The sequence below is a fragment of the Chamaea fasciata genome, unplaced genomic scaffold, assembly GCF_029207755.1.
Source record: "Chamaea fasciata isolate MVZ Bird 193981 ecotype frontalis unplaced genomic scaffold, bChaFas1.0.hap1 SCAF_24, whole genome shotgun sequence".
Classification (NCBI taxonomy): domain Eukaryota; kingdom Metazoa; phylum Chordata; class Aves; order Passeriformes; family Sylviidae; genus Chamaea; species Chamaea fasciata.
The window spans coordinates 6,007,506-6,029,777 of record NW_027094109.1 but is presented as its reverse complement, the minus strand read 5'-3'; the positions used below and the strand labels follow the sequence as shown (position 1 = coordinate 6,029,777).

At 62.8% G+C, this 22,272-nt stretch overlaps 3 protein-coding genes across 3 annotated transcripts; 1 reads left to right on the top strand and 2 right to left on the bottom strand.

Moving 5' to 3' along the window:
- TMPRSS13 (transmembrane serine protease 13) lies at positions 1 to 10,064 on the bottom strand. Its single transcript, XM_066203561.1, has 13 exons — positions 10,044 to 10,064; positions 4,739 to 4,913; positions 4,390 to 4,491; positions 3,601 to 3,723; positions 3,393 to 3,522; positions 3,087 to 3,179; positions 2,960 to 3,003; positions 2,533 to 2,692; positions 2,287 to 2,459; positions 1,820 to 1,918; positions 1,456 to 1,598; positions 1,206 to 1,358; positions 1 to 1,112 (listed from the first exon to the last, which is right to left on the bottom strand). Exons 1-13 carry the CDS (start codon positions 10,062 to 10,064, stop codon positions 1,098 to 1,100), a joined length of 1,431 nt encoding a protein of 476 aa, XP_066059658.1. The 3' UTR covers positions 1 to 1,097.
- A 3,068-nt stretch (positions 10,065 to 13,132) lies between these two features.
- IL10RA (interleukin 10 receptor subunit alpha) lies at positions 13,133 to 17,279 on the top strand. Its single transcript, XM_066203546.1, has 7 exons — positions 13,133 to 13,215; positions 13,956 to 14,076; positions 14,167 to 14,345; positions 14,607 to 14,773; positions 15,064 to 15,214; positions 15,375 to 15,499; positions 15,616 to 17,279. Exons 1-7 carry the CDS (start codon positions 13,152 to 13,154, stop codon positions 16,549 to 16,551), a joined length of 1,743 nt encoding a protein of 580 aa, XP_066059643.1. The 5' UTR covers positions 13,133 to 13,151; the 3' UTR covers positions 16,552 to 17,279.
- Positions 17,230 to 21,741, bottom strand: SMIM35 (small integral membrane protein 35). Its single transcript, XM_066203547.1, has 5 exons — positions 21,726 to 21,741; positions 20,261 to 20,377; positions 19,904 to 19,937; positions 19,622 to 19,752; positions 17,230 to 19,446 (listed from the first exon to the last, which is right to left on the bottom strand). The coding sequence occupies exons 1-4, from the start codon at positions 21,739 to 21,741 to the stop codon at positions 19,653 to 19,655; spliced, it is 267 nt and encodes an 88-aa protein (XP_066059644.1). The 3' UTR covers positions 17,230 to 19,446; positions 19,622 to 19,652.
- Positions 21,742 to 22,272: the final 531 nt, after the last annotated feature.

The following is a 22,272-nucleotide window of genomic DNA, read 5'->3' as shown; positions in this document are numbered from 1 at the left end:
CACTACCAAAACATTTATTAGAAGAGTGCAGGGTGGCCAGGCTGACCACAGGACCCCCCTGCAGCTGAGCACGGGGCTGGGGAGGGGAGCAGGCAGCCTCTGCTCACCCTGGGCATCTCCTTGTGTGCCCCAGCGTCCACCAGGAGACGCAGGCACTCGTTCCCTCGAGGGAAAAGTGTCTCTGCTCGGGAGGACAGGCTGGCTGTGCCATCCCTGCAGGCGGCAGGCAGCGCTCGGGCACTGCAGAGCTCACAGCGGGGAGATCCGGGGCTGCCTCACGCTGGGCACTGGGTGGTTGCTCTGAGCCACACTCCAGCGTGGCCTCGGGCTGCCGCTGGCTTCTGTCACACCTCCCACAGCCACCCCCAGGGCGCAGAGCTGCCCCAAAAAACCCTCCCCGGAGCAGACTGAGAGCGGCTGCACCCCTGGGAGGGAGCGCTGGCTCAGACCTGAGCCACGGCATGGAAAAATAAACCGACAGGCATTTCTCTGGCAGGGAGGGACAAGCCCGTAAAAGGCACTTCCGAAATCCCTCCGCAAACACGGGAGCAGCGGCCGCCCCTCCCAGAGGGTGGGAAATCCACACCTCGGGGCTCCCCTCGGCTGCAGAGCCGCCGGCGCGGCCCCGGAGGTGCGGGCAGTGTGGACACAGCTGCCACACCCCGCACCCTGAGGTGGCGCAGCTGTGACCTGGCAGGAGGAGAGAGTTCCCTCTCCACGGGCACGGCTGGCGGCCCCTCGCCCGCGGAGTGTGCACGGCCCCGCCAGGAAGCACTCGCACACCCTGTCCAGACAGGTCTATTTACAGAAGAGCCACAGACACGGGGCAAGGAGGTGTCCCCCAGCCAGCACGGCCAGCCGCTGGCGTGGGCTGTGTCCCTCCTGCTGTGCCCAGCCACCCCCACGTCACCCCTGGCACCAGGCGAGGGCAGGGGCACTTTGCAGGTGCTGTTTGCAGAGTTCTGGGGCGGCCACGGGTCCCTGGCTGCACGGACAGTCCAGAGTGAGGTGGGGGGGTTGGCTGGTGCCATCGTGCCCTGGGGCAGTGGGCAGTGCCAGCCGGGGAGGCACAGCCCGGGCGAGTGTCCGTCCCGCTCTTAGTCGTTCTCGCTCTGCGGGGGACAGAGAGGAGAGCAGGGTGAGGTGCCTGGGGGTACAGCCCCTCTCCAGGGCCCCCCTGCCCAGGCACAGCCCTGCCGCCTCACCTCCATTTTGCTGTATATCCAGCTGAGGAGCTTTGTCACACGTGTGTACACTCCGGGCTTGTTCTTCTGGCCACATCCTGTCCCCCAGCTCGTCACCCCGGCCACATACCAGCGGCCATCGTCCTCGCAGACCAGCGGCCCTCCGCTGTCACCCTGGCTCAGTGGGGCACAGCAGTGAGGAGGGGAGGCAGGAGACCCTCTGTGGGTACCCCAAATGGGGCAGCTGCCCCCTGGTGTGCCCGCAGCTCACCTGGCAGGCGTCCTTCCCTCCCTGCAGGTAGCCGGCGCACATCATGCGGGGGGTCAGGTAGCCCTCGTACACCTTGTCGCTGTTGCAGATCTTGTAGTCGATCAGCTTCACCTCGGCCTCCCGCAGCTTCGGGGACGTGTTATCTGCAAGGCAGGGAGAGCTGTGGGGCAGGGGGGGCCTCGTCATCCCCCACCGCCCCCGGCCCCTCCGCAGCGGGGGAGGAAGCGGGTGTTTCTCACGGGTCTCATTTCTGCAAAGCCTCGCAGCTGGGAGGGCAATCCCCAGAGTCATCCCTGCGGGAAAGCCCTGGAGGGCTGCGCTGGTGGGCAGGAGCTGCCTGCGGGCAGCCGCAGTCCTCCCTCACCTTCATTCTCCCGGGTCTTCCCGAAGCCGGTGATGAAGCAGGACCTGCCGGTCTGGAATCGCTGGCCGTACATGGGCAGGCAGGCGGGGCGGACCTGGGCTGGAGGAGACGGGACGGGAGCGAGGGATGAGGGAGGAGACGGGACGGGAGCGAGGGATGAGTCACCGGGAGAGAAATCGTCACAGCCCCGCAGCCGGGGAGGAGCGTGGGGCGCAGGAAAGGCTCCCCTCTCTGCCCATCCCGGGTCTTCCCGGCCCCGTGTGGGGCTGGTGGCACAGCTGAGCCCACGGCTGCGGGAGCCAGACCCTTCCTGGCCGTGGGACAAGCGAGGTGGGCACAGCAGAGTCGGATGCCCCAGCTGGCAGCAGCCCCACACAGCCCATGGTTCCCATAGTCTCTCGGTCCTGTCCATCTCCCTGTCCCCCAGACACCACCCAGCCAAGCCCAGGTGAGCTGAGAGACCTCACCTGAGAGCGTCAGTGGCCTGGAGAGCTTCATGAGGGCGATGTCGTAGTCGTCATGGTCGTCGCTGTAGTTGGAGTTGATGATGACCTGGGACACCGCGATGCCCTCCATGGGCTGCTTCAGGTCCGACACCCCCCCGTACACCTTCCAGTCGTCCAGGATCTTCATGCTGTTCCTGGAGACGGGGCAGAGGGGTGAGAGCCGGGCCTGGGGCCGGGCTGAGTGCCCGGGCTGGCAGCAGCACTCACATGAAGAAGCAGTGGGCTGCCGTGAGCACCCACTGGGCGTCGATGATGGTGCCGCCGCAGATGTGGATGGGCCCGTACTGCACGCTGACCTGCCACGGCCATTTGTTCACTGAGGTCTCCTTCCCACCGATGATCCGGCCAGAAATCCTCTGCCCGCAGGCTGGAGGGGAGAGCAGGGCTGGGAGAAGGGCTGGGGTGGAAGGGGAGCGTGGAGGGGGACACACACACCATCCCCACCACCCACACCATCCCCACCACCCACGGGTACCACACAGTGCAGGGAATGCAATGCTGGTTGTTTTCTATCCCCCAGAAATATTGCTGCAAGATGTCCCATTTGCCCAGCCCTGTGCTGAGAAGGGGAGAAAGGCTCCCAAGCCTGTGGAAAGGGGGCCCACCCTCGGCTGTGACCCAGCCAGCTCCTTACTTGTGCATCGCAGGGACACGTACTTTCCCGTGAGACACTGGGAGCTGCAGGAGAGAGGAGGGAGACCCGGCCTCAGCCCCATTCCTGCGGCACCAGGGCAGGGGCAGGGCAGGAGTGACCCTGGTACCTGTTGAGGCTCTGCTGGATGGTCTCTCGCTCCTCAGTCACCGTGAGGCTCTTGCCAGAGACGTGCAGGGGGATGTACTCGGTCTGCGAGGCACTGGGAGGGGAGAGGACAGGCAGTGAGGGTCCCCCGTGCAGGCACTGACCACTTGGTCCCTGCATTATGCCCAGAGCAGCGCTGGACAGGCCGCATTCCAGTGGGAAAACACAACACTGGGGGAAGCAGCACAGCAGACCCTGCACACAGTCAGGGCAGGGGCCTGGCAGGGCCCCAGCAGCTGAGTAGAGCAACCCATCCTGCAGGAATTACTTCTGGAATCCCAGCTGCCGGCAGGTTTTCCTGGAGAAGGACTCGTCCCAGTCACTGCTGCACACCGGCAGCCACTGGCTCTCGGTGCTGGAGTAGACGTGGAGCAAGGACTCCTCGGAGGAGAAGCGCACTGTGGGATGGAGCAGGAGGGTCAGGGGTGCTCCTGGAGCTCCCCTCATCCCCACCATCCCAGTTCCCGGTGCCTCACCACAGCCCAGTTCATCACTCCTCTGGGAGCAGTCGACGACGCCGTCGCAGCGCACGGCGCTGTCCTTGCAGCTCTCGGCTGGTTCCTTGTACAGGATTCCCGTCTGCGACCGCCAGAACATGACTGGAAGCAGGAGAACACCACGCTGAGGCAAGGGCTGGCCATGGCTGAGGGGCTGTGACCCACCTGGGTGGGCATCTGGAGGTGTGGCAGGCACAGGAGCGTTCCCAGTCACTGGGTGTGAGCGTGAGGTGTGTTTGAGGCAAGAGGGAGGAGCTGCTGGACACAAGGCTGGGGGAGTTATGGTCACCCTGAGCACCCCCCTGTGCTGCCCAGCTGCTGCAAGGCCCTCTCCCTTCACCCACAGGAAATGCATTCAGCCTGTGAATGCTTCACCAGCTGGAGAGTGGCAGCTGGATGTCACCAGGATTAAAGGGATTCCCCGGTGGCTGTGCCTATTCTGCCTACAGACAACGATTTATCTTGGGGAGGGCAGCTGTGGGTGCCCTGCTGCCCACCAGAGAAAACCCAGCAGAAGGAAAGCACACTGCAGCCCCAAGCCCCCAACACTGCCACCAGCCCAGGCAGCAGATCTCCATTTCTCCTTTCCCCAGCTCCCGTCTTTCCACCAGATGTCAGGAACACTCAGGGAATGGGAAGAGCACATCCCTGTCTCTGAGCCAGGGCTTTCCCTCTGGCACTTCCCAGTGTGGGTATCCCCAGACTCTGCTGACCCCCAGCTGCCCTGAGGTCCTCTCCAGGACCCACCCCGCGCCGGGCTCCACTCACACAGCAGGATGAGAGCGATGAGCAGCACGATGAGGACGGAGACGCAGAAGATGAGCGCAAGCCGCCGCTGGCTCATGCAGGGAGCTCTGAACATGGAGGATCCTGGCAGCAGGGCAGGGGCAGGGTCAGGGGGCAGCTGCCTCCTCAGGGCACCCAGACCCTGCCATCCCCCTCTGGGCTGTGGGAGAGCAGGGCCAAGCACAGCCCAACCTGCCCTGTGGTCACTGTCCTCTCCCTTGCCCCTCACACCCCAGGGAAACAGCAGCCCGTGCCTGTCTGTGACAGCCCTGCCTCCCTCCATCCCTCCCCATCCCGAGAGGGACCAGGGCCATGGGTCCCCCGTCCTTACGTGTGCTCTCACAGGCTGAGCAGGGGCTCGGGGCCGGGCCGTTCTCGGGGCTGTAGGGTTTGAAGCTGATGCCCAGGACGTTCTCTCGAGGCTGCGGAGGTCGGGCACCGAAGATGCTGCTGACCTTGGAGACATGGAGGAGGCCGGGGGGGACACTGCTAGGCGAGGCAGTGGTCTGTGGGCAGAGGGGACTGTCACCAGCAGTCACTGCTGCCCGCCAGAGTCCCCCAGCTGCCACCCTGCCAGCTGTGAGGGAGGGAGCTGAGCCCCCCTGGCACCACAGCGAGCCTGTTCCTCACAGAACCACGAGCCCCATGAGGAGTCACCACCCCAGTGCCCCTCTCCGTACCAGAACCTGAGCCACATCCCATCCAGGATGGCCAAAAGCCCCATTGTCACTGGGTTTTTCCCCTTCAGGCAGCTGAACTTCCTAAAGCCATCACTGCGAGCCGAGCAATCAGCCGGGTATTTGGCGCCGTGACAGTCACGCTGTGGCCCAGTTCCACGGGGCCAGTGCCCCAGTTCATGCATCTATCCTTAATTAGCCATTTGAAAAATACACTGCAATTTCCAGCTGTCATTTAGTAATACTTAATAATCGGTGTTTTCCAAGCCCTGAAACGTCCTGCACCCTGGAATGCTGCTCTGCAGTTGTGTCACTCCTGATCCATGAATTCACTAAAGAATGTGTATCTGTTTCCTTTCCTTAAAATACACTCTTCCAAATGCCCCGTTGGTGACACAAGCCAGAGCCCCTCATTTTCCTCCGGAGAGGACCTGCAAACAAATCCCAAAATAAATGCTGCTTCCTCTACCTTTTGTAGGATGGATGGGGCTCGGAGCAACCTGGTCCAGTGGAAGGTGTCCGTGCCCATGGAAGGGGGCTGGAACTGGGTGAGCTTTCAGTCCTTTTCCATCCAAACCATTCTGGGATTCTGTGACATCACTTCTGAAGGGCCAAGTGGAGCCACCACGCTGCAGGGACCACTCACCACCCTGACATGGCTCCAACACACCCCCCTGGGAGCCTGTCTCTGATTTTTGGCCCTGCACTGCTGGAGATCACCTTTCTCCACCACCAGAGATCATCCCTTCCCCTGCCCGGCCAGCGAGGAGCGCTGGGGCTGGAGGACAGCTCTGGAACGGACGGGACGGGGACACGGGCACAGCGGGGACACGGCTGGGAGCGCCCCTCGCCTTTCCAGCCGGGTTTTTTGTGCCCTCGCCTTTCCTGCCGGGAGCCAGCAGCCCTAATGAGCAGGTCGCGATGCTGCCGGGGCCGGCGCTTCGCGAACGCGGCTGTGCCCTGGCTGGCGGAGCGCTGCTGTAACTTCCTGGGCATTATCTGTGAGTCACGGCCACGCGTCCCGCACGGCAGGGTCCGAGCGCGGCTCCCGCCGGCCGCGCACCGCGGGCACACCGCGGGCACACCGCGGGCACACCGCGGGCACACCGCGGGCACACCGCGGGCACACCGCGGGCACACCCGCGCCGCTCGGGCTGAGCCTGCCGAGCTCATCCCCGCCGGTCCCCGGGCTCCGGGAGCGGCCGGGACACCCGCCCCGGCCAGCAGCGGCGGCGTGTGCGGGGCCGCCCCCCGGCACAAACCTCCTCCCGCCCCCGCGGGCCCTCGGCGCAGGCACCGCCGGTGTCCCCCGGCCATGGGGAGCCACCTCCCCACCGGCGTGGAGCTCCCCGGGCTCCTGTGCGCGGGGAGGAGCAGAGAGAGACACTTTCTGTTTCATGCATCAGCCCCACTCTCGCCCCCTCCCCGCCAGACTGCAGGGACAAGCCTGGATCTGCCCCGGGTTTCCCTACACCCCGATTTCCCAGCAGTGCTGCAGCCCTTGCTTTCTCCCAAAGGTGTCAGGGAGGGCCCCTCAGTTTTCTCCTCGAGGCTGGGAGGGCTGGAGGGTGCCCTGCAGTGCCCTAATGAGCCTGAGCAGTCCCGACACTGATGGGATTTCAGTTCTCACACACCCACATCGTGGGGTACCCCTGGGTACTCCCAGTGCCCGCTGTCGGTGACAGCCAGAGCTGTGACAGGTCCTGAGCAAAGCGATGTGGGGGTGCCAGGAACCCTTCACTGAAAAGAATTTCTCCTGCCTACATAGAAATGAGGTTTTTGTAAATACCATTTTCCCCTGGCGTTTGTGTGCTATCTCCACACGTCTGATGTGTCACATCTCACCCTGCAGCAGCTGTAACCCTTTGCTTATCACACCAGCAGAACTACAATCCTCCAAAGGAGAAACCTCTCCACCACACACGGAAAACGCAGCCCGGCTGCCCCAGGGAGCCAGCAATGCCGGATGCCACAGCACTCCCACCTCCAGTGTGCAAATATATGAAATTAACACCCAAACGTGCCATAGGTCAGACTGCTCCGAGCACTGCTCAGCAGGAAGCACATTCTTACACTCAGGTGCATTTTCAGCTGCTTATTTCCTTAAAAGTCTAAAGTCTAAATGATTTGGGGGGCCTGTCAGAGAAGGTGGCAGAGCTCTTGGCACAGGTAAGCAGTGTAGGTAGGGCCTGTGCAGCAGAGAAAACAAGTGGTGGTTTTGCTGAGATGTTTCTGCAGAGGAGAGCGCATGACCCCGGTGAGTGAACGACGGCTCCTGCCCACAAAACCTTTACTCATCCTTTGCTGGCTTTTGAGTAAAAGTCAGAGGCAGAGCCCAGCCCGGATCACACGTGCCGCTGCGGTCTGAGCCCTTTCCTCCACGGCCTCCCTGCAAATGCTCCACCGGCCACAAGAGTGCCCCGTTCCGGAGGCAGCCGTGGGGACAGGGGCACAGCCAGCCCCTGCCTGTGGCACAGCTGCTTTGCTTTCACAGGACAGCCAGGAGGGACACTGGGGACACTCAGGGACTCCTGGCCAGCTTTGCTCACCTTGCAGGCAGCAGACACTGCCTGTCTGCAGTGTGAGCTAATGCTGTCAGGAGTGCAAACACCCCTCACTGCCTGTCCTGCAGTGTGAGCCCTCTGCTAAAGCTGCCAGGAGTGCGAACACCCCTCACTGCCTGTCCTGCAGTGTGAGCCCTCTGCTAAAGCTGCCAGGAGTGCAAACACCCCTCACTGCCTGTCCTGCAGTGTGAGCCCTCTGCTAAAGCTGCCAGGAGTGCAAACACCCCTCACTGCCTGTCCTGCAGTGTGAGCCCTCTGCTAAAGCTGTCAGGAGTGCAAACACCCCTCACTGCCTGTCCTGCAGTGTGAGCCCTCTGCTAAAGCTGCCAGGAGTGCGAACACCCCTCACTGCCTGTCCTGCAGTGTGAGCCCTCTGCTAAAGCTGCCAGGAGTGCAAACACCCCTCACTGCCTGTCCTGCAGTGTGAGCCCTCTGCTAAAGCTGTCAGGAGTGCAAACACCCCTCACTGCCTGTCCTGCAGTGTGAGCCCTCTGCTAAAGCTGTCAGGAGTGCGAACACCCCTCACTGCCTGTCCTGCAGTGTGAGCCCTCTGCTAAAGCTGTCAGGAGTGCGAACACCCCTCACTGCCTGTCCCTGCTCCCAGGCTCGGAGCAGAGCTGGGCAAGGCACCCACACCAAGGACAGCAACACTCAGGTGCTTGTCCCCTTTCTCAGTGCACTGACCTGCAGCTCCACACCCCAATGTGGAGGGAAGGCCCCCAAGCCCATGGCAGCAGAGGACAATCACCAGGGGAAAGGTAATCCAGGCTGGGCTGGAGGCTCAGCATCCAGGGAAACCAGCCAGCAGTCACCCGCAGTTTCGGAGTGGGAGGGGAAGCGGAAGCCAGGGAACACCTGGGTGTTGCAACCAGAGCTAGGGCCCAGCCACGTCCTGGAGGAGCAGGAGGACACAGGAACCCCCCAAAATCCAGAGCATCAGGAGGGGAAAGAGAGAGGCAGCCTGGCTTAAATAAGCTGGAGGGAGCTGCCTCAGATCCTCCTCCCCAGCTGAGCTCGGCTGCCCACCCTCAAAGGTGCTCACAGCCCCGTGTCCAGGCTGGGAACTCCTTCACCTGCTTGTGAAGCATCGATTGTCTGCGCAGAGCAGCTCAGCCAGCACACAACGGAGACATTGTCCTCGCCAGGGACAAAGATGTCCCCAGCCTGTGAGAGCCCCTGGTCCCTCTGGGTGACAACATCCTGCTCAAGTGCCACTGCTGAGTGGGGCCTACCTGAGAGGGGAAAGACCCCAGCACCAGGACAGGGTGAGAGGACACTGCCAAGGCCCTGTACACACAGCAGAATGAAATCCCGAAGCCAGCCAGAGTCACTTGCAGGCACAGGTGACCGACTGTCGACTGAGCCAGGCCGATGTGGCCAGGGACATGTCATCATCCTGCGCCAGTGTGAGCACCCCTTGGGCACAGACCCCAAAATGTTCCAGGGGCTGAGTAACCACTGCTCACCTCACTGCACAGAGGGACAAACAGAGGCCTGGACAGACTCAGAGATGCTGCTGCCATTGCAGAGCCAGGGGTGGCTCCCAGCACCCCTGATGGCCCATTTAACCCAGGTGACAACGCCAAGGTGACCCAGTGAGGCTGTCCAGTATTGAGCAATTGTCTCTGCAGTGTGGCCATCCCAGTTCCTGCCCCACCATTCCCCAGGCGCAGCGATGCCACCCTGCTCTGGGGCCCTCCAGAGCTGGCACCACTCTGCATCTCCTCAGAGCCAGCATGAGCCCACCGTGCCCTCGCTCCTGGCCGGGACCCCTACGCCAAGGGGCAGGGAGGGGACGGTGCCAGAGCTGGCCCTGCCTCCCCTGGAGCCCCATCCCGCCACCTTTGTTCCGGATGTCGCTGGCACAGCCGGCGCTGCTCAGCACGGTAATTACTCGCTGCCTCGCCCGGTGCCCAGCCGGGATGGATGTTTTCCTCATGACAGGATGCTCAGCAAAGCCCCACATCCAAGGCTCAGCAGGTCCCAGACAGCCCAGCCCAAAAATTGTGCAGGGAAAACTGCCTGGAGAGCAGGCGAGGTGAGCAGCAGGGGCCGTGCCCACCAGTGCAGTGCTGCTGGAAAGTGCCCGAGGGCTCAGGAACGTGCCAAGTACCACCAGACCCCTGTGACAGCACCAGCTGGCCCCCTCAGTTCACAGCTCCAGCGTGGCAAAGTACCTGAGAGCCCCGACACCTCTGCCAGCACAGGGCAGGCACCAGGGATGCTGCCACTGCCCTCCCTCCGTGTGCCAGGGCTGCCTCAGGCAGCTCCCCCGGCTCCTTCTCCCTCCGGCTGCTGTGAAGGAACACCCCGGAGAGCAGCAGGGAGGGACCTGTCCCTCCACCAAACCCCGAGGGGAGCGGCTCCGTGGAGCCCCGGGGCCGCCGGCACTTACCGGGGATGTTTTGCCGTCCATGGGCCGGGATCGGGGCTGGCCTGGGCTCAGAGCTGCGGCACGGCCATGCCAGCAGCGCGGTGCCGAGCAGAGCCAGCTCGGCGGGGCCGGGGCAGGAGGTGTTTGGCGAGCGGGCTCGTACGTCAGTGCCAGCGCCAGGAGCAAACCTGTCGGACCTGCCGCCCGGCTCCAGCGCCGCCGGTTTCCCAACTGCTCCAGGCGCAGCCTGCAAAACACCTGCCCCGTGCCGGCCGGCCCAGAGGGGCCCGGGGAGTCTGCCAGCAGGGGAGAGCTGGCCCCAGGGAACAGCAGCACCCCGGGGTTCCCCGCTGCTCTCCAGGCTGCCTGCCCACCCAGGCCCCCCTTCCTCCCCTCTGTGCCCCCCACTTGCTCACCCACAGCTCTCCTGCCCGGCTAAGCACAGAGGAGAGGATGCACAACCATGCCCAGCCCCAGGGGAACCTGGTGTGACCCAGAAGTCGAGAATTCCCTGTTCCAAAGGAAATAAAATGCCATTTCCTCTTAGTTTCTCTGGAGGCCTTTTTATTCCTTTGCTAACGGAGCTTCTTTGCTAAATGCTTCTTCCAGGAGCCAGCAGCAGCCTCCTGCCTCCCCTGCAGGCACCACCTGGGGGATGCTCTGCTGAGCCAAGAACTCAGGTGGAAACAGGTGAAAATATGCAGATTGAAGGGGAAAGGCTTAACTTCATCCTGTGCTTTCTGACAGCCAGACCCACGGCCCTCAGTGCCACACGTTTCTCCTGGCATTATTCATACTGGAAGTCCCTTATTCATCCAGCTCCCCACCCACACGTGCTCATCAGGAGACGAGCAGGGACATCCAGGCTTGGAGGAGCCCTGCTGCAAAGCCCCTTCCTTTTGGGGCTGGATCCCTCTGAGCCCTCCTGCTCTCAGCTCACAGAGGGGTTCTGAGCCAGCCTCACTGCACAGTGCACTCCTCTGTAGTTTTCACAGGCAGGAGTGGGTTTGGGGGTGCTTTGTTTGCTTTTTGTTCCTCTGCAGGCTGTGCCTGCTGAGTGCCAGGGGTGGCCAAGCCCTGAGCTGCACTCCCAGACAGCCCTGAGCCAGCCGTGCCCTCTTGAGCTGCTGCATCCACTTCAGAAAGGGATTCTCAGAAAACAGCTCCAGGAATTGCAGTATTGCTTGCTGCAAAGCCAGAGAGCAAGTTCCAGAGAACAGGGTGTGTGGCCTGATGGTAAATGTCAGCCTGCACACAGCTCCCGGGTGAAATCCTCACCTCTGCTGCTGCTGTGAGCCCTCCCTGCACCCTCCTGCCCTCCCAGCCATTTAACAGGAGCTTAAAGCACACGGCCAGAGCCGGCTCCACCAGCCTGGGAGAGCTGCTCCCACCTCCAGGCACGAGGGAATCGGGATGAGGATCGCTGCGCTCTGTCCTGCGGCGGGGCTGTGCAGAACCAGCCCTCCGGCCCCATCCCTGCCCTGCCGGGTGCAGCAGCGCCCGCTTGACCCTGCTGTCACCCTGGGGAGGCTTCCTGGGGGGACAGGAGGGAGGGAAATGCACAGACCCAGGTGCTCCTGGGCCGGGTTTCTCTGTGGTGTGTCCACAGGAAGGCGTTTCGGGGTCACCCACATCGCCCCCAGCTCGCACTGTCCCCTCAGCAGCCTCTCCCGTGGCACCTGGCAGTGCCCTCCCCGCAGAGCTCGGGTTCCAGCCCCAGTCCCCCTGGCTATCCAAGTGCTCTGCAGAACTCTCGTTCCTCCTCAGCCTCTTTCATTTTCCTCTAAGTTGCCAGCCACTTCTCCCAAGGCTCTGAACCGCCCCACCACAGGGCCAGCCCCACAGTGGCTGTTCCGCAGAACTCCCACTTCCCTGGCTTCTCATCCCGTTGCTCTTAATTGTCATTACCCGACACAAAACACATCCTGCGGCTTTGTGTGGGACTGGCTGTGCTTCATCTCAGGACTCCTCAGCTCTGTGGCTGCCCGTTCTGACTCAGGGGCCAAGAGCAGAGTGGCAGGACATCAGCTGGTCTGCCCTGCATGGGAACAAACCCATGGCAGGGAGGGGATCTGCTGCTGGTGCTCTGGCCAGGCTGTGAGTTTGGGGAAGCCCTTGGCATTCGTCAGGAAGGATAAGTCAGGGAAAAGAGGAGAAATCTCCCACTTCAGGCCTTTAAGATGGTTCTTTAAAGAGGAACCTGCGTGTTTGTGCCCACCGTGATGCTCTCTGAGTCTGTCCAGAGCACTTCTGGTTTCTCTTGCTCTTTATATCTGCGCCCTTTCCACTAATTCCCCAGTGGGAAATTCCTCTTTCTGAGGAAAATCACTCTCCATCACATGAGGGCCCCAGGAAAGCCCTCAGACGAGCTCTGAGGCAAAGCAGAGCACTCACACACAGTCTGCCGGGTGGTGATTCAGGTCCCAGCGTCACCAGACAGGCAGGACATGGCCGTGGGGCCAGACCCCACAGCCGTGGGATCACAGATGTTCCTGGGGGGCTGCCGGAGCCCTGGGGACAGTGGCAGCCCCTGTGTCACACTGGATTTCCAAAGTCACGCCTGTGTGAGGGTGTTTGCAGGACACAGGACAGCCCAGAGGTTTTCACTCAGAAGTGGAGAAAGGGGAATTGCAGGCTGAGGCAGGAGGCTGAGCCCAAAGGGAGGGAAAGCCACAACCCCTCCTGGGGCTCCAGGGCTGCTTGGAACCTGGCTGGATTTATCTGCTGGCAGGACAGGACACACTGCTGTGCTCAGGAAAACCCCTGTGACAGGTCACCCTCTGTGCCAACACTCACCTGTGCTGTGCTGGTAAAACCTCATTTCACAAGAAAGCAGCAGAGACATCACCTACTTGTACTTGCCTTTCTCAGCACGGCCCCACTTTGCTCAGAAAAGCCCTCAGAATTCTTCCTTTCGAGCTCTGTCGGAAAAGCCCAGCCCAGGCTGGGGGTGAGTGGGTGGACAGCGAAGAGAAGTGGAAGTGGCTGCTCAGTGACTTTCCTGCGCTGTTCGAACGCCTCCCAGACGTCACTGAGCCAGCCCCCGGGGGAAAAACGAGCGCTCCGCTCCCGCTGGGGCACAGCCCGGCCCCGCGCTCGCCCCGCCGCCACGGAGGATGCTGAGCGGCCATGGTCCCCTCTGCCACCGCCCTGGCACCGTGCCTGGTGCTGCTCCTTGCCTGCCTGACCCACGGTGAGTTTCTCGTGTCGGTTCTCATCTCCCTGCTGGCTCCTCACGGCTCCGGGTGGGTTCCTTGGGATGGGGGATAGGATTGGAGCCGCAGCCTGGACACCTTTGCTGGTGCTCAGCCCCCAGATCATCCCCCTGCTTTGGGGCAGGGCACGGCCAGGGCTCCCTGCTCTGCCTCTTGCTGCTGGTTGGGAACCCAAAGGCTCAGCGAGGGGCTCCGGCCTCGCTTGTCCCCACTGGTGTGGCCACGGTCACTGGGGACACAGTGCTGGGTTCGGTGTTTGCCGGCAGGGAGCAGCTGCCGGGGAAACCTGCAAGGGAGAGGTGACAGATGTTGTCAGCGGGGCTTTACTGCCAGGTGACAACACCGAGATCAGACAGGAGGTGTGAAAAGTCTGGTTTCACCCAGGCAGCAGATGAGCAAAACAGGAAAGCCGAGTCCAGAGAGAGCTGGTGGCGAATGGCAGGGGATGGGGGATGCAAATACAGCTCCTTTCCTGGGGCAGGAAAGCACCGAGTAGCCTCAGCTGGGCTCTCCCCAAAGAAAGAGGAAGGAGAACAGGGGGCTGAGCAAATCCTGGAAGCTGGAAAGAGAAATCTGGGCAGAGGCTTGCCCGTTTCGGGTGGTCAGGGCTGTTACCTGACCCGTCCCAGGGCGACGCTGCGGGGGCCGTGCTGAGGCTCCTCTGGGGCTGGTGGGGCAGGGCTGTGCAGCCCCACCTGAGCTCCCCTGTGCCCCACAGGTGAGGGGCTGCAGAGCCCCCAGAGCGTGCGCTTCGCTGCCGAGGTGGGACAACACCTGCTGAGGTGGGAGCCAGGGCACAACTGCCCCAGCAACGCCCGCTACAATGTGGAGTACAAAGTGTGAGTAACAACCACGGGGAACACAGGGCTCCTGCCCTGCCCAGGGCCTGATCCCAGCTCTCTGCTCACCCCTGGTGCTTCTCCCCACAGCTATGGCTCAAAGACCTCCTGGACAGCCATCCCAGAGTGCGGGAAGACCTCGGAGCTCTCCTGTGACCTCACCAACTACACCCTGGACCCGGAGCAGCGCTACTACGCGCGGGTCAGGGCCGTGTCCGGGGACCAAAAGTCCCCCTGGAAAAGGACTGGCGCCTTCTCCCCACAGGAAGGTGGGTTGGGATCTGCCTCCACCCTCTGCTGGAGTTGGTGGGTCAGGGTGCCAAAGTGCTTGGAGAGAGCTGCGGGATGAATGAGAGCAGGGAGATTTCCCTCCACGCCTCCCCGGAGGGCAGGCGGGCTGTGGGCTGCGCAGAGGGATGGCACAGCCCGAGGATGGGTGGGACAGTCACAGCTCCTCTGATGCTGCAGAGGCTGAGAGCTGTGAACAGGAAGCAGCCCTGACCCTGCTGCTGTGACTGATTTGCTTCCAGCTGGCCTGCGCCTGGCGGGGCAGAGCCTCTCCGTGATGGGCAACTCCATCCAGGTGCGGCTGCAGCCGCTCCTGCCCCCCGGGAACGTCAGTCTGGAGTACAGAGACCTCCAGAAGACAATGACCCGCTACCACGTGTACGTCAGGAGGACACGGGACAACCACACGGTGAGAGGAGTTGCTGTTCCCGTGTTGTCCCCTTCTGCTCAAGTGGAAAACCAGATTGTTAAGGCGCGGTCTGCTGTAGGAGTAAACGCTGACTTTTCTCATGGCCACAGCAGCACGGAGAGGTTTCTCTGTGTGTTTCATGGCAGAGTTTCCCAGCTCTTGTGGGGATTTTGGATCTAGCTGCTGCCATCATTATCGCAACACACCCTGGGGACTTACCCCAGGGGGGAGGAGGAGGGAGGGAAGCAGGAGCTGGGGGCTCTCAGGTGCCAGCCTGTGTTGTTTTGCAGCTCACAGTGGTGGAGAAGAGCCCGGAGTTCACCATCAGGGAGCTGTTCTGGGTCACGGAGTACTGCCTGAGCGTGGAGCCCAGCCTGGCCAACAGGCCCGTCCCCTCCTGGCGCACCGACGAGCAGTGTGTCACCACCGGCCACAGGGACAGTAAGTGGGACACAGGGAGGGGGAACCACGGGATATGCAGACCCCCCCCCAGCCTCCTGGCCCTGGGAGTGTGGGGGTCCATGCCAGGGCAGCCTCTGAGTGCTGCGTGCACTGAGGAATCCCCCTGGCCCCCCTCACCTGGTCACGTCCTCTCCTGCAGCGAGCGCAGAGCTTCTCCCGGCCGTCCTCAGCTCCTCCCTCATCACCCTGCTGCTGCTGGGCCTCCTGGGGGCTCTGCTGGCCTGCACCTACATAAGGAGACCTGTGAGGACGCCGTCGGTCCTGGTAAGGCAGGGACAGTGCCATGCCACCCTTTGGGTGCAGGACTGGGGAGCACTGGGAGGGACAGGCACCAAGCAGGGATGAAGCACAGCTCACTCCCCTCTTCCTCTCCCTCCCAGAAGTCCTTCATGAAGCAGAGCTCACTCCGGACAGAGCATGAGCCCCCGTCCTCGGGCAGCCTGGACGCAGACCCCACGCAGCAGCTCTTCCTGTGCCAGAAGGAGCCGGAGAGCAGCCCCAAGGGCAGCAGCAGCACAGCCCAGCCACCCCCGGAGCAGGGCTGGAAGCTCCCAGCGTGGCCCAAGGACCAGCTGTGCCTGCTGGGGCCCGCGGGGAGCAGGGACAGCAGCGGCACCAGCACCGACAGCGGCATCTGCCTGCACATCCCCTCCTCCTCCTCCTCCTCCTCCTCGAGCTGCTCCGCGGGCCCCGAGCCCCAGGGCTACAGGCAGCAGCTGCCCATGGCTGAGGACAGTGGGGTGGGCCTGGGGAGCCCCTGCCCTGCTCCTGGCTGCCCCTCTGGCAGTGGGAATGCCGCCCCAGGCCAGCCCGGGCTCTCCCCAGCCCCCAGCCAGGACGATGTGCAGTTCCGGGGGTACCTGCAGCAGTCTAAGGGCACCGTGGGGCCAGAGCAGGCCCCGGACAAGGGAGTGCCCTCCCCAGGCTGTGCAGGGGCCGTGCAGGGTGGGGGCGGCACCGACACCGTGCTGGACATGGAGCACTCCGAGCTGCCTGTGTCCAAAGGGTATTTGAAGCAGTCTTCTCCTGGGCATCCCCTCACACGGGACCTTGCTCCACGGGGAGCCCCTGCCTGGGACTTCTCCAGCCAGGTGGGGCCCCAAGCCCCCACTCTGCAGAGCTGGGCAGTTCCAGGTGCTCCACTGGCCTCCAAAGCCAGCCCTGATCTGAAAACTCCCTTCGACCTGAACATCTTCAACAACACTGCCTTCCTGGGGACCCTGCCGCTCATCTCCAGCCTCAGCTCCAACTGGATCACGCCCCCCATCAATCCCCTGAGCCAGCTCAGCAGGGACAGCAAGGACAGCCGCCTGTGACCTGTCCCCTGGGGCCACCAGCCCTGCCCTCTGACCCAACTACCTCGTCTGCCACTGGATAAGCTACCCCCGACCCCTGAATGTTCACGGTGCCAGGAGCAGCCGTGGCCCAGGAGCACCAGCTCAGCCACCGGTGGGGCTGTTTGGGCCCAGTCGTGCTGTGGGCAGCCCCCAGTGCATCCCTGCAGGCAGTCCAGCTGATGGGACACAGGGATGGGCTGTCCTGGAGCGGCTCATCCCGACCTCCTCGGGCCACCAAGGAATCACACCAGGGCTCCTCTGCCTTGTCTGCCCTCCTCAGCAGCCCAGCACAGGGTGCAGGGCCACCCTCGGGGCCTGGGCCAGTCTGTGCTTCCACTTCCCCCTTTCCCGGGCCAGCTGGGCTCCTCCTGCTGATGTCCACACTGCTGCTGCCATCCCAGCCTTTCACAACACTCAAGCCGAGAACAGACGTCAGCCTGACATCAGCACCCTGCTGCTGGCAGCACGGGGCTCCTGCCCTGCCTGCCCTCACACGGATGGACAGAGAGACTTTCCTGACCCTACAGAGACCCTTCAGCACCCAGCCCCCTGGCACAGCCCCAGGACAGGGTGTGGGATGCACCTATGAGCCCAGCGTGAGCCAGGGCAGTCCTACCCACACTATGGTCTGTGTTCTGCCCCTGTTGGATACAGACGTTATTTATTGCGTTTCATTTGTAAATACAGAAAGGATGTGGTGTTATTTATTTAGTCTGTTTGTCTGTTCAGCCTCTCCTAAGGCCAAGCTGAGCTTTCTGTTTCCAGATTTGGACGCTCCCCATCAGCAAGAGGCAATGTGCCTTTGCCTCATGTGGGGAAGAGCACTTCCACATCACAGCTGGGAAAAAGGGGAACCAAGGCAGCTCCCCAGGAGCTTCTCACGCACCTGAGCTCCTGGGGGGTTGTGCCTGGGGAATTTGTGGGAGCAATCACCAGAGGAGCAGCGGGGAAAAGGAGCTGGGCTGCTCCCGGTGATTCCAGAGGGATGCACATCCCACGGGACATCACCTAGGAAGGGCAGGAGCAGAACAAGTCAAACCCAGGGGTGGAGGAAGGACAACAATCAGGGCTCTGCTCAGCAACGTGGCGTTCAGTCATAGGCTGGGCTCGATGAGCTCACGGGTCTTTTCCAAACGAACAGATTCTGTGATGCTGTGAGCAGCTGTCGTCAGAATGGAAACAGGATGAGACCCAACAGCTCACCCTGGGTCACCATCCAGGCCACAGGGAAGTTTTTCCAAAAGTCACTCCACTTCCAGGAACCTTCACGGTGGGAAGTACAACTGCCGGCAGAAACCCTCCTCGGGGAATGTGGTTTTCAGGTGAAGGGCTTTTGGTTTTATTTTCAGATTTTCCAGCGCAGGCAGGAGCAGGGGGCTGAGCCGCACTGTATTTCCTTCTCTGGCATCTCACGTGGCACTGCTGACATGTGAGATCCATCCCGGCATCCCACAGGGATGTGGAGGGCACTGGGAGCCTCCTCCTGCCCCTCCACTGTGGGTTAGAGCTTTCTGCTTTCTTTTTTATTTTTTTCAGCTTCCTCTGGAGAACGGAGTCATCAAAAGCGTGACTTTTTTTTTGTTTTCTTTTTTCTTTTAAACGCCACTGACGTCAGGCCCCACGGCCGGTTCCTGCATCGTGCAGGGCTCTGCTGGATCCTGCTCACCACGGAGGGCTCCCAGCCCCCAGCAGGTGGCATTTCCCCCTCCCTACGAGCAGTCAGACATCTCCTTTCAGCCAGGAGAAAGCCGCAGACCGCAGGGTTTAGCTCTGATGGCCAAGAGCACAGATAGCCCCTCCGACTCTCTGGAAATCCCACTCTGTCCTCACTGGTTTTCCCTACACACAACCACGGGGCTCTCGTGAGTTTTTCTTTGTTTTCCTTCTGAGAGAAACTTGCAAAGAAATGGTCCCAAGGCCGCCCCTGTGCCTCGCCAGCCTCCGCTGGCCGAGCAAGGCCCCTCCCCACGGCCACAGAGTCTCCCCATGGCTGCTCCCGTGCTCCAGGCACTTCCACAGCCACTTGTTCTGCTGACACCGAGGGCAACTGGCACAAAAACCCAGGAGGAACTCCACAGGGGCTTTCTGAGGTGTTTCCTTGCACTGGCAGTGTGGAGAACCAGCTTCCATGTCGGGGCAGATTTTGGATGGAGGAGGAGGTCTGAGACAGATTCCCTGTTTCCTCACGGCGTTTTCTGCAGCTGCACAAATCCAGTCACCCAGCTGTGGGGCTCCTGGCCCTGCTCCTCAGCTGGTCCCCTAAGAAACAGCCTGCTGCCAGGTCTCTGGGTGTGCAGGGGGCTGGGGGGTCTCTGAGCCAGGGGGAATGCGGCTGTTCTCTCCAGGATCAGTGCTGAGGAATCCTGGGATAAGGCTGCATCCTCTTCCTCCATCCCAAGCAAGGGGAGGCTGCACCACTGCTGGCCCAGACACCTCCTGGCTGCAGAGGGCCAGTGGGAGAACGGCAGATGGAGGAGATGCCCAGGGAGTTTGTGGAGTTTCCCTCTCTGGAGACATTCCAAACCCACCTGGGTGCTTTCCTGTGTCACCTGCTCCAGGTGACCTTGGGCGGGGGGGGTTGGAGCAGATGGTCTCCAGAGGTCCCTTCCAACCCCAACGATTCTGTGAAGTTTTTTTAGCAACAGAAACTGCTCTGTTGCCGTTTCAGTTGAAGTCCAGCGGATTCAGGGGCTGTTTCTTGCAGAAGTGAAAACGGAGGAATTCCCCCTGGCCAGTTTTGGTTGCTTTTTCTGTTGGTGCTGGGCTGTGAGTGTGGGGCAGGGAGAGGAAGAGCTCCCGGGCTCCAGCCCCATCCCTTGTCCCTGGCCACACATCCCATCCCAGGGACTGCAGGAAGGAAATGCAAACCAAAGCCTGTGTGGGGAGAAACCAAAACCAGAGCTCGGGGAAAGCCCCACAGCCACAGGCAGGGCTTTTGCTGGAAAAACCTTGAGGCTGCCCTGAGGAAATCTGGGATTCCCAGGGGCTGCAAGGCAGCACGGAGGCTTTGGGGGACAAGGGGGGACAAAGGGGTGTCCTACCTGCCCACCTGCCCAGCTCTCACCGGCTGCTCTCCCTTCTCAAGGCCCCTGGCTGTGGAAGGGCTCGTAGCCCGAGGTGCCCAGTGAGCCACTGATGCTGAATGGTGGCACCAGCTCCAGTGCCACCGACCCCAGCCCGCTGCAGGGAAAGCAGAGAGGTCACCAAGCTGTCCGTCCCCCTCCAGCCCCTGCCAACAGCAGAACGGGGTGGATTTGGGGCTGGGGAGGGGGGATGTGACACCTTGGCACTGCACAAAAGGTGCCCCAGGTCCCCTCAGGGCATCACTCACCGCGAGTGGTAGAGGCTGAAGACAAAGTCAGGCCCTGGGGAGGCAGGAGGAACAGGAGGGAGAGGTGTCAGAGCTATGTGTTGCCATGAACCCACCTTTGCTTTGCCGTGAGCCTGCGTGGCAGGGTGGGGACAGGCAGGACAGCACCAGGACATCGCTGTGCATCCCCCTTCTCACCTCAGAGTGTCCCCCAGCTTGGCCCAGAGCCCCCTGCACCAGGGTTTCCCCAGCTCCTGTGTTCCCCACACCCCAAACCCTGCAGCCCCGTGCTCTGAGTCCCCCCCGTCTTGTCCCCTGTCCTGTCCCCTGTCCTGTCCCACTGTCCCCTGTCCTGTCCCCTGTCCTGCCCGTACTCACGGCGCCGAGCGTGGCCCCTCCGGTACCAGCGGATGAAGGTGTAGCCAAAACTCGCCAGGAGCAGCAGGGCCAGCCCGATGCCCAAGACAACCCCGATCACCTTGACGGGCTCCTGTCCTGGAAGGCAGAGGGAGGAGGGGCTCTGCAGTGACACCTCTGGGAGCTTGGGGATCCCGGTGGTCCCCAGCAGGGGACAGGACACCTCGGAGCGAGGGCACAACTCTCCTGCAGGTGCTGTCCCCCCGGCGGGGAGGCACCGCACCCGGCAGGGCTGCCAGGACTGTGGCACAGAGAATTTTGCTGCCCCCAAAGCCGCACGACGGGCACCGCCGCTGTCCCCAGGTGAGCTGGCAGGTGGGACGGTCGCTGGGAAGGGAGTTGGCTGCCCTGCCCGTGGTCTCCGCTCCCGGTCCCGCTCACGCCCTCGTGGGGTGATGCTCCTCTCCCGGTGGCACTGGAGCCATTTCTGGGCTGGCAGTTCCCTCTAGAGGATGCTTTTTGTCAGGACGAGCAGCTGCTGCCGCCAGCGCCCGGCTGGGACGGGGACACGGGCGGGGCTGTGCGGGGCCTCTGCACCGCCCCATCCCTCCCCTCCGTGCCGCAGGGTCGGGCCAAACCCGGCACCAACCAACGCTCCCGGGCTTGTGGGGACACCAGCACAGCCCCCGAGCAGCGATTCCTGCGCTGGCAGCCCTGCGGGGCCGTGCCAGGAGGGCACGGGGGGTTTGGGCAGCACGGCCGGCCGAGGGCACAGGGATGGGGCTCACTGCGGCACCGGGAGCCGGGAGACGGCGGAAACGGATGACCTAAGAGCGGCTAAATTTCGGCAGATGCCAGCGGAGTGAGAACATTTCCCCCCCTGTGGTCACAGCGCTTACACGGCGAGCGAGGGCCCGGGGCATCCTGCGAGCCGCAGCACTCGCTCCACCTGATGGGCTGCACGGACAGCCGGGGCCGCGGAGCATCGGCCGCAGCTCCCGGGGCCGGCGGCAGAGGAGCAGCACCTGCCCTGCCCCTTCCTCTCCCTTCCTCCCGGCCCTCCCGGCAGGACCCGTGGGTGGCCAGTGTTTCTGCTGGGGCAGGGGCGAGCCGCAGCCCCGGGACCCCCGGCGTGGGCGAGGCCGGGGAGCTGCGGCGGCCGTGACTCACGGCGGGAGCTGCGGGGCAGGAGGAACGTGGTGCAACAGCCTCCCTGAATCAGCCGCTGCCGAAACTGCCCCGTGCCCACGCCCACTGCCCGTGGGAGGCTGGCGGCGGCGTGCCCAGGCCCTGCCCCGTGCCCTGCGTGGGAGGCGTCCCTGCCCTGGCACCCTGGGGAGCAGAGATCCCCAAATCCCGGGGGATGGCTCTGAGGCCCACCAGCCCCAGCTCACCAGCAGAGGGGAGGAAGGTCACCAAAGCACTGCCCATGCCGTGAACATCCCACCTGTGCCCCAATATGGGGGGGAAAAGGCCACCCACTCACCTGTCCGGGGGTCCATGTCCCGGTGCTGTGCCACGGGAGCTGCTCTCGGTTATCCCGGGCTGGAGGCTGCTGCTGCTGCAGAGCCCTGTCTGTGCTGGAGCCTGGCACGTCCTGCCTGTCCCCTGGGCTCCTGGTGACACGGCTGCCTCACTGCAGCGAGGCTGGGCACCAGTCCTGGCCCACTGGTCCGACTGGTTTGCAGGGAGAAAGCAGAGGAGCTGCAGCAGACATGGCACATGGCCGTGCCAGCCCACCCGTGGGGGCAGCTCTGCCCTCCCACTGCCGGGAGAGGCTGAACTGGGAGTGCTGGGAGCCCAAGGGGCAGGGACACTCTGGACACAGGTGTGTCCAGCTCTGCCAAGGCGCCCCGGGGTCCTCCAATTGCCACTTCCCAGCAAAGACCAGCAGCCAGAAGGTGGCAGAGGCCCACGCAGAACCTGGGCTTGGGGCCTCAGGCTGGACGGACCCCAGGGGACAGGGAGGACAGGGGTGACCTTCACCAGTCAGACATGTCCCAGCATGATGCACTTATTATTTGATCACCTTC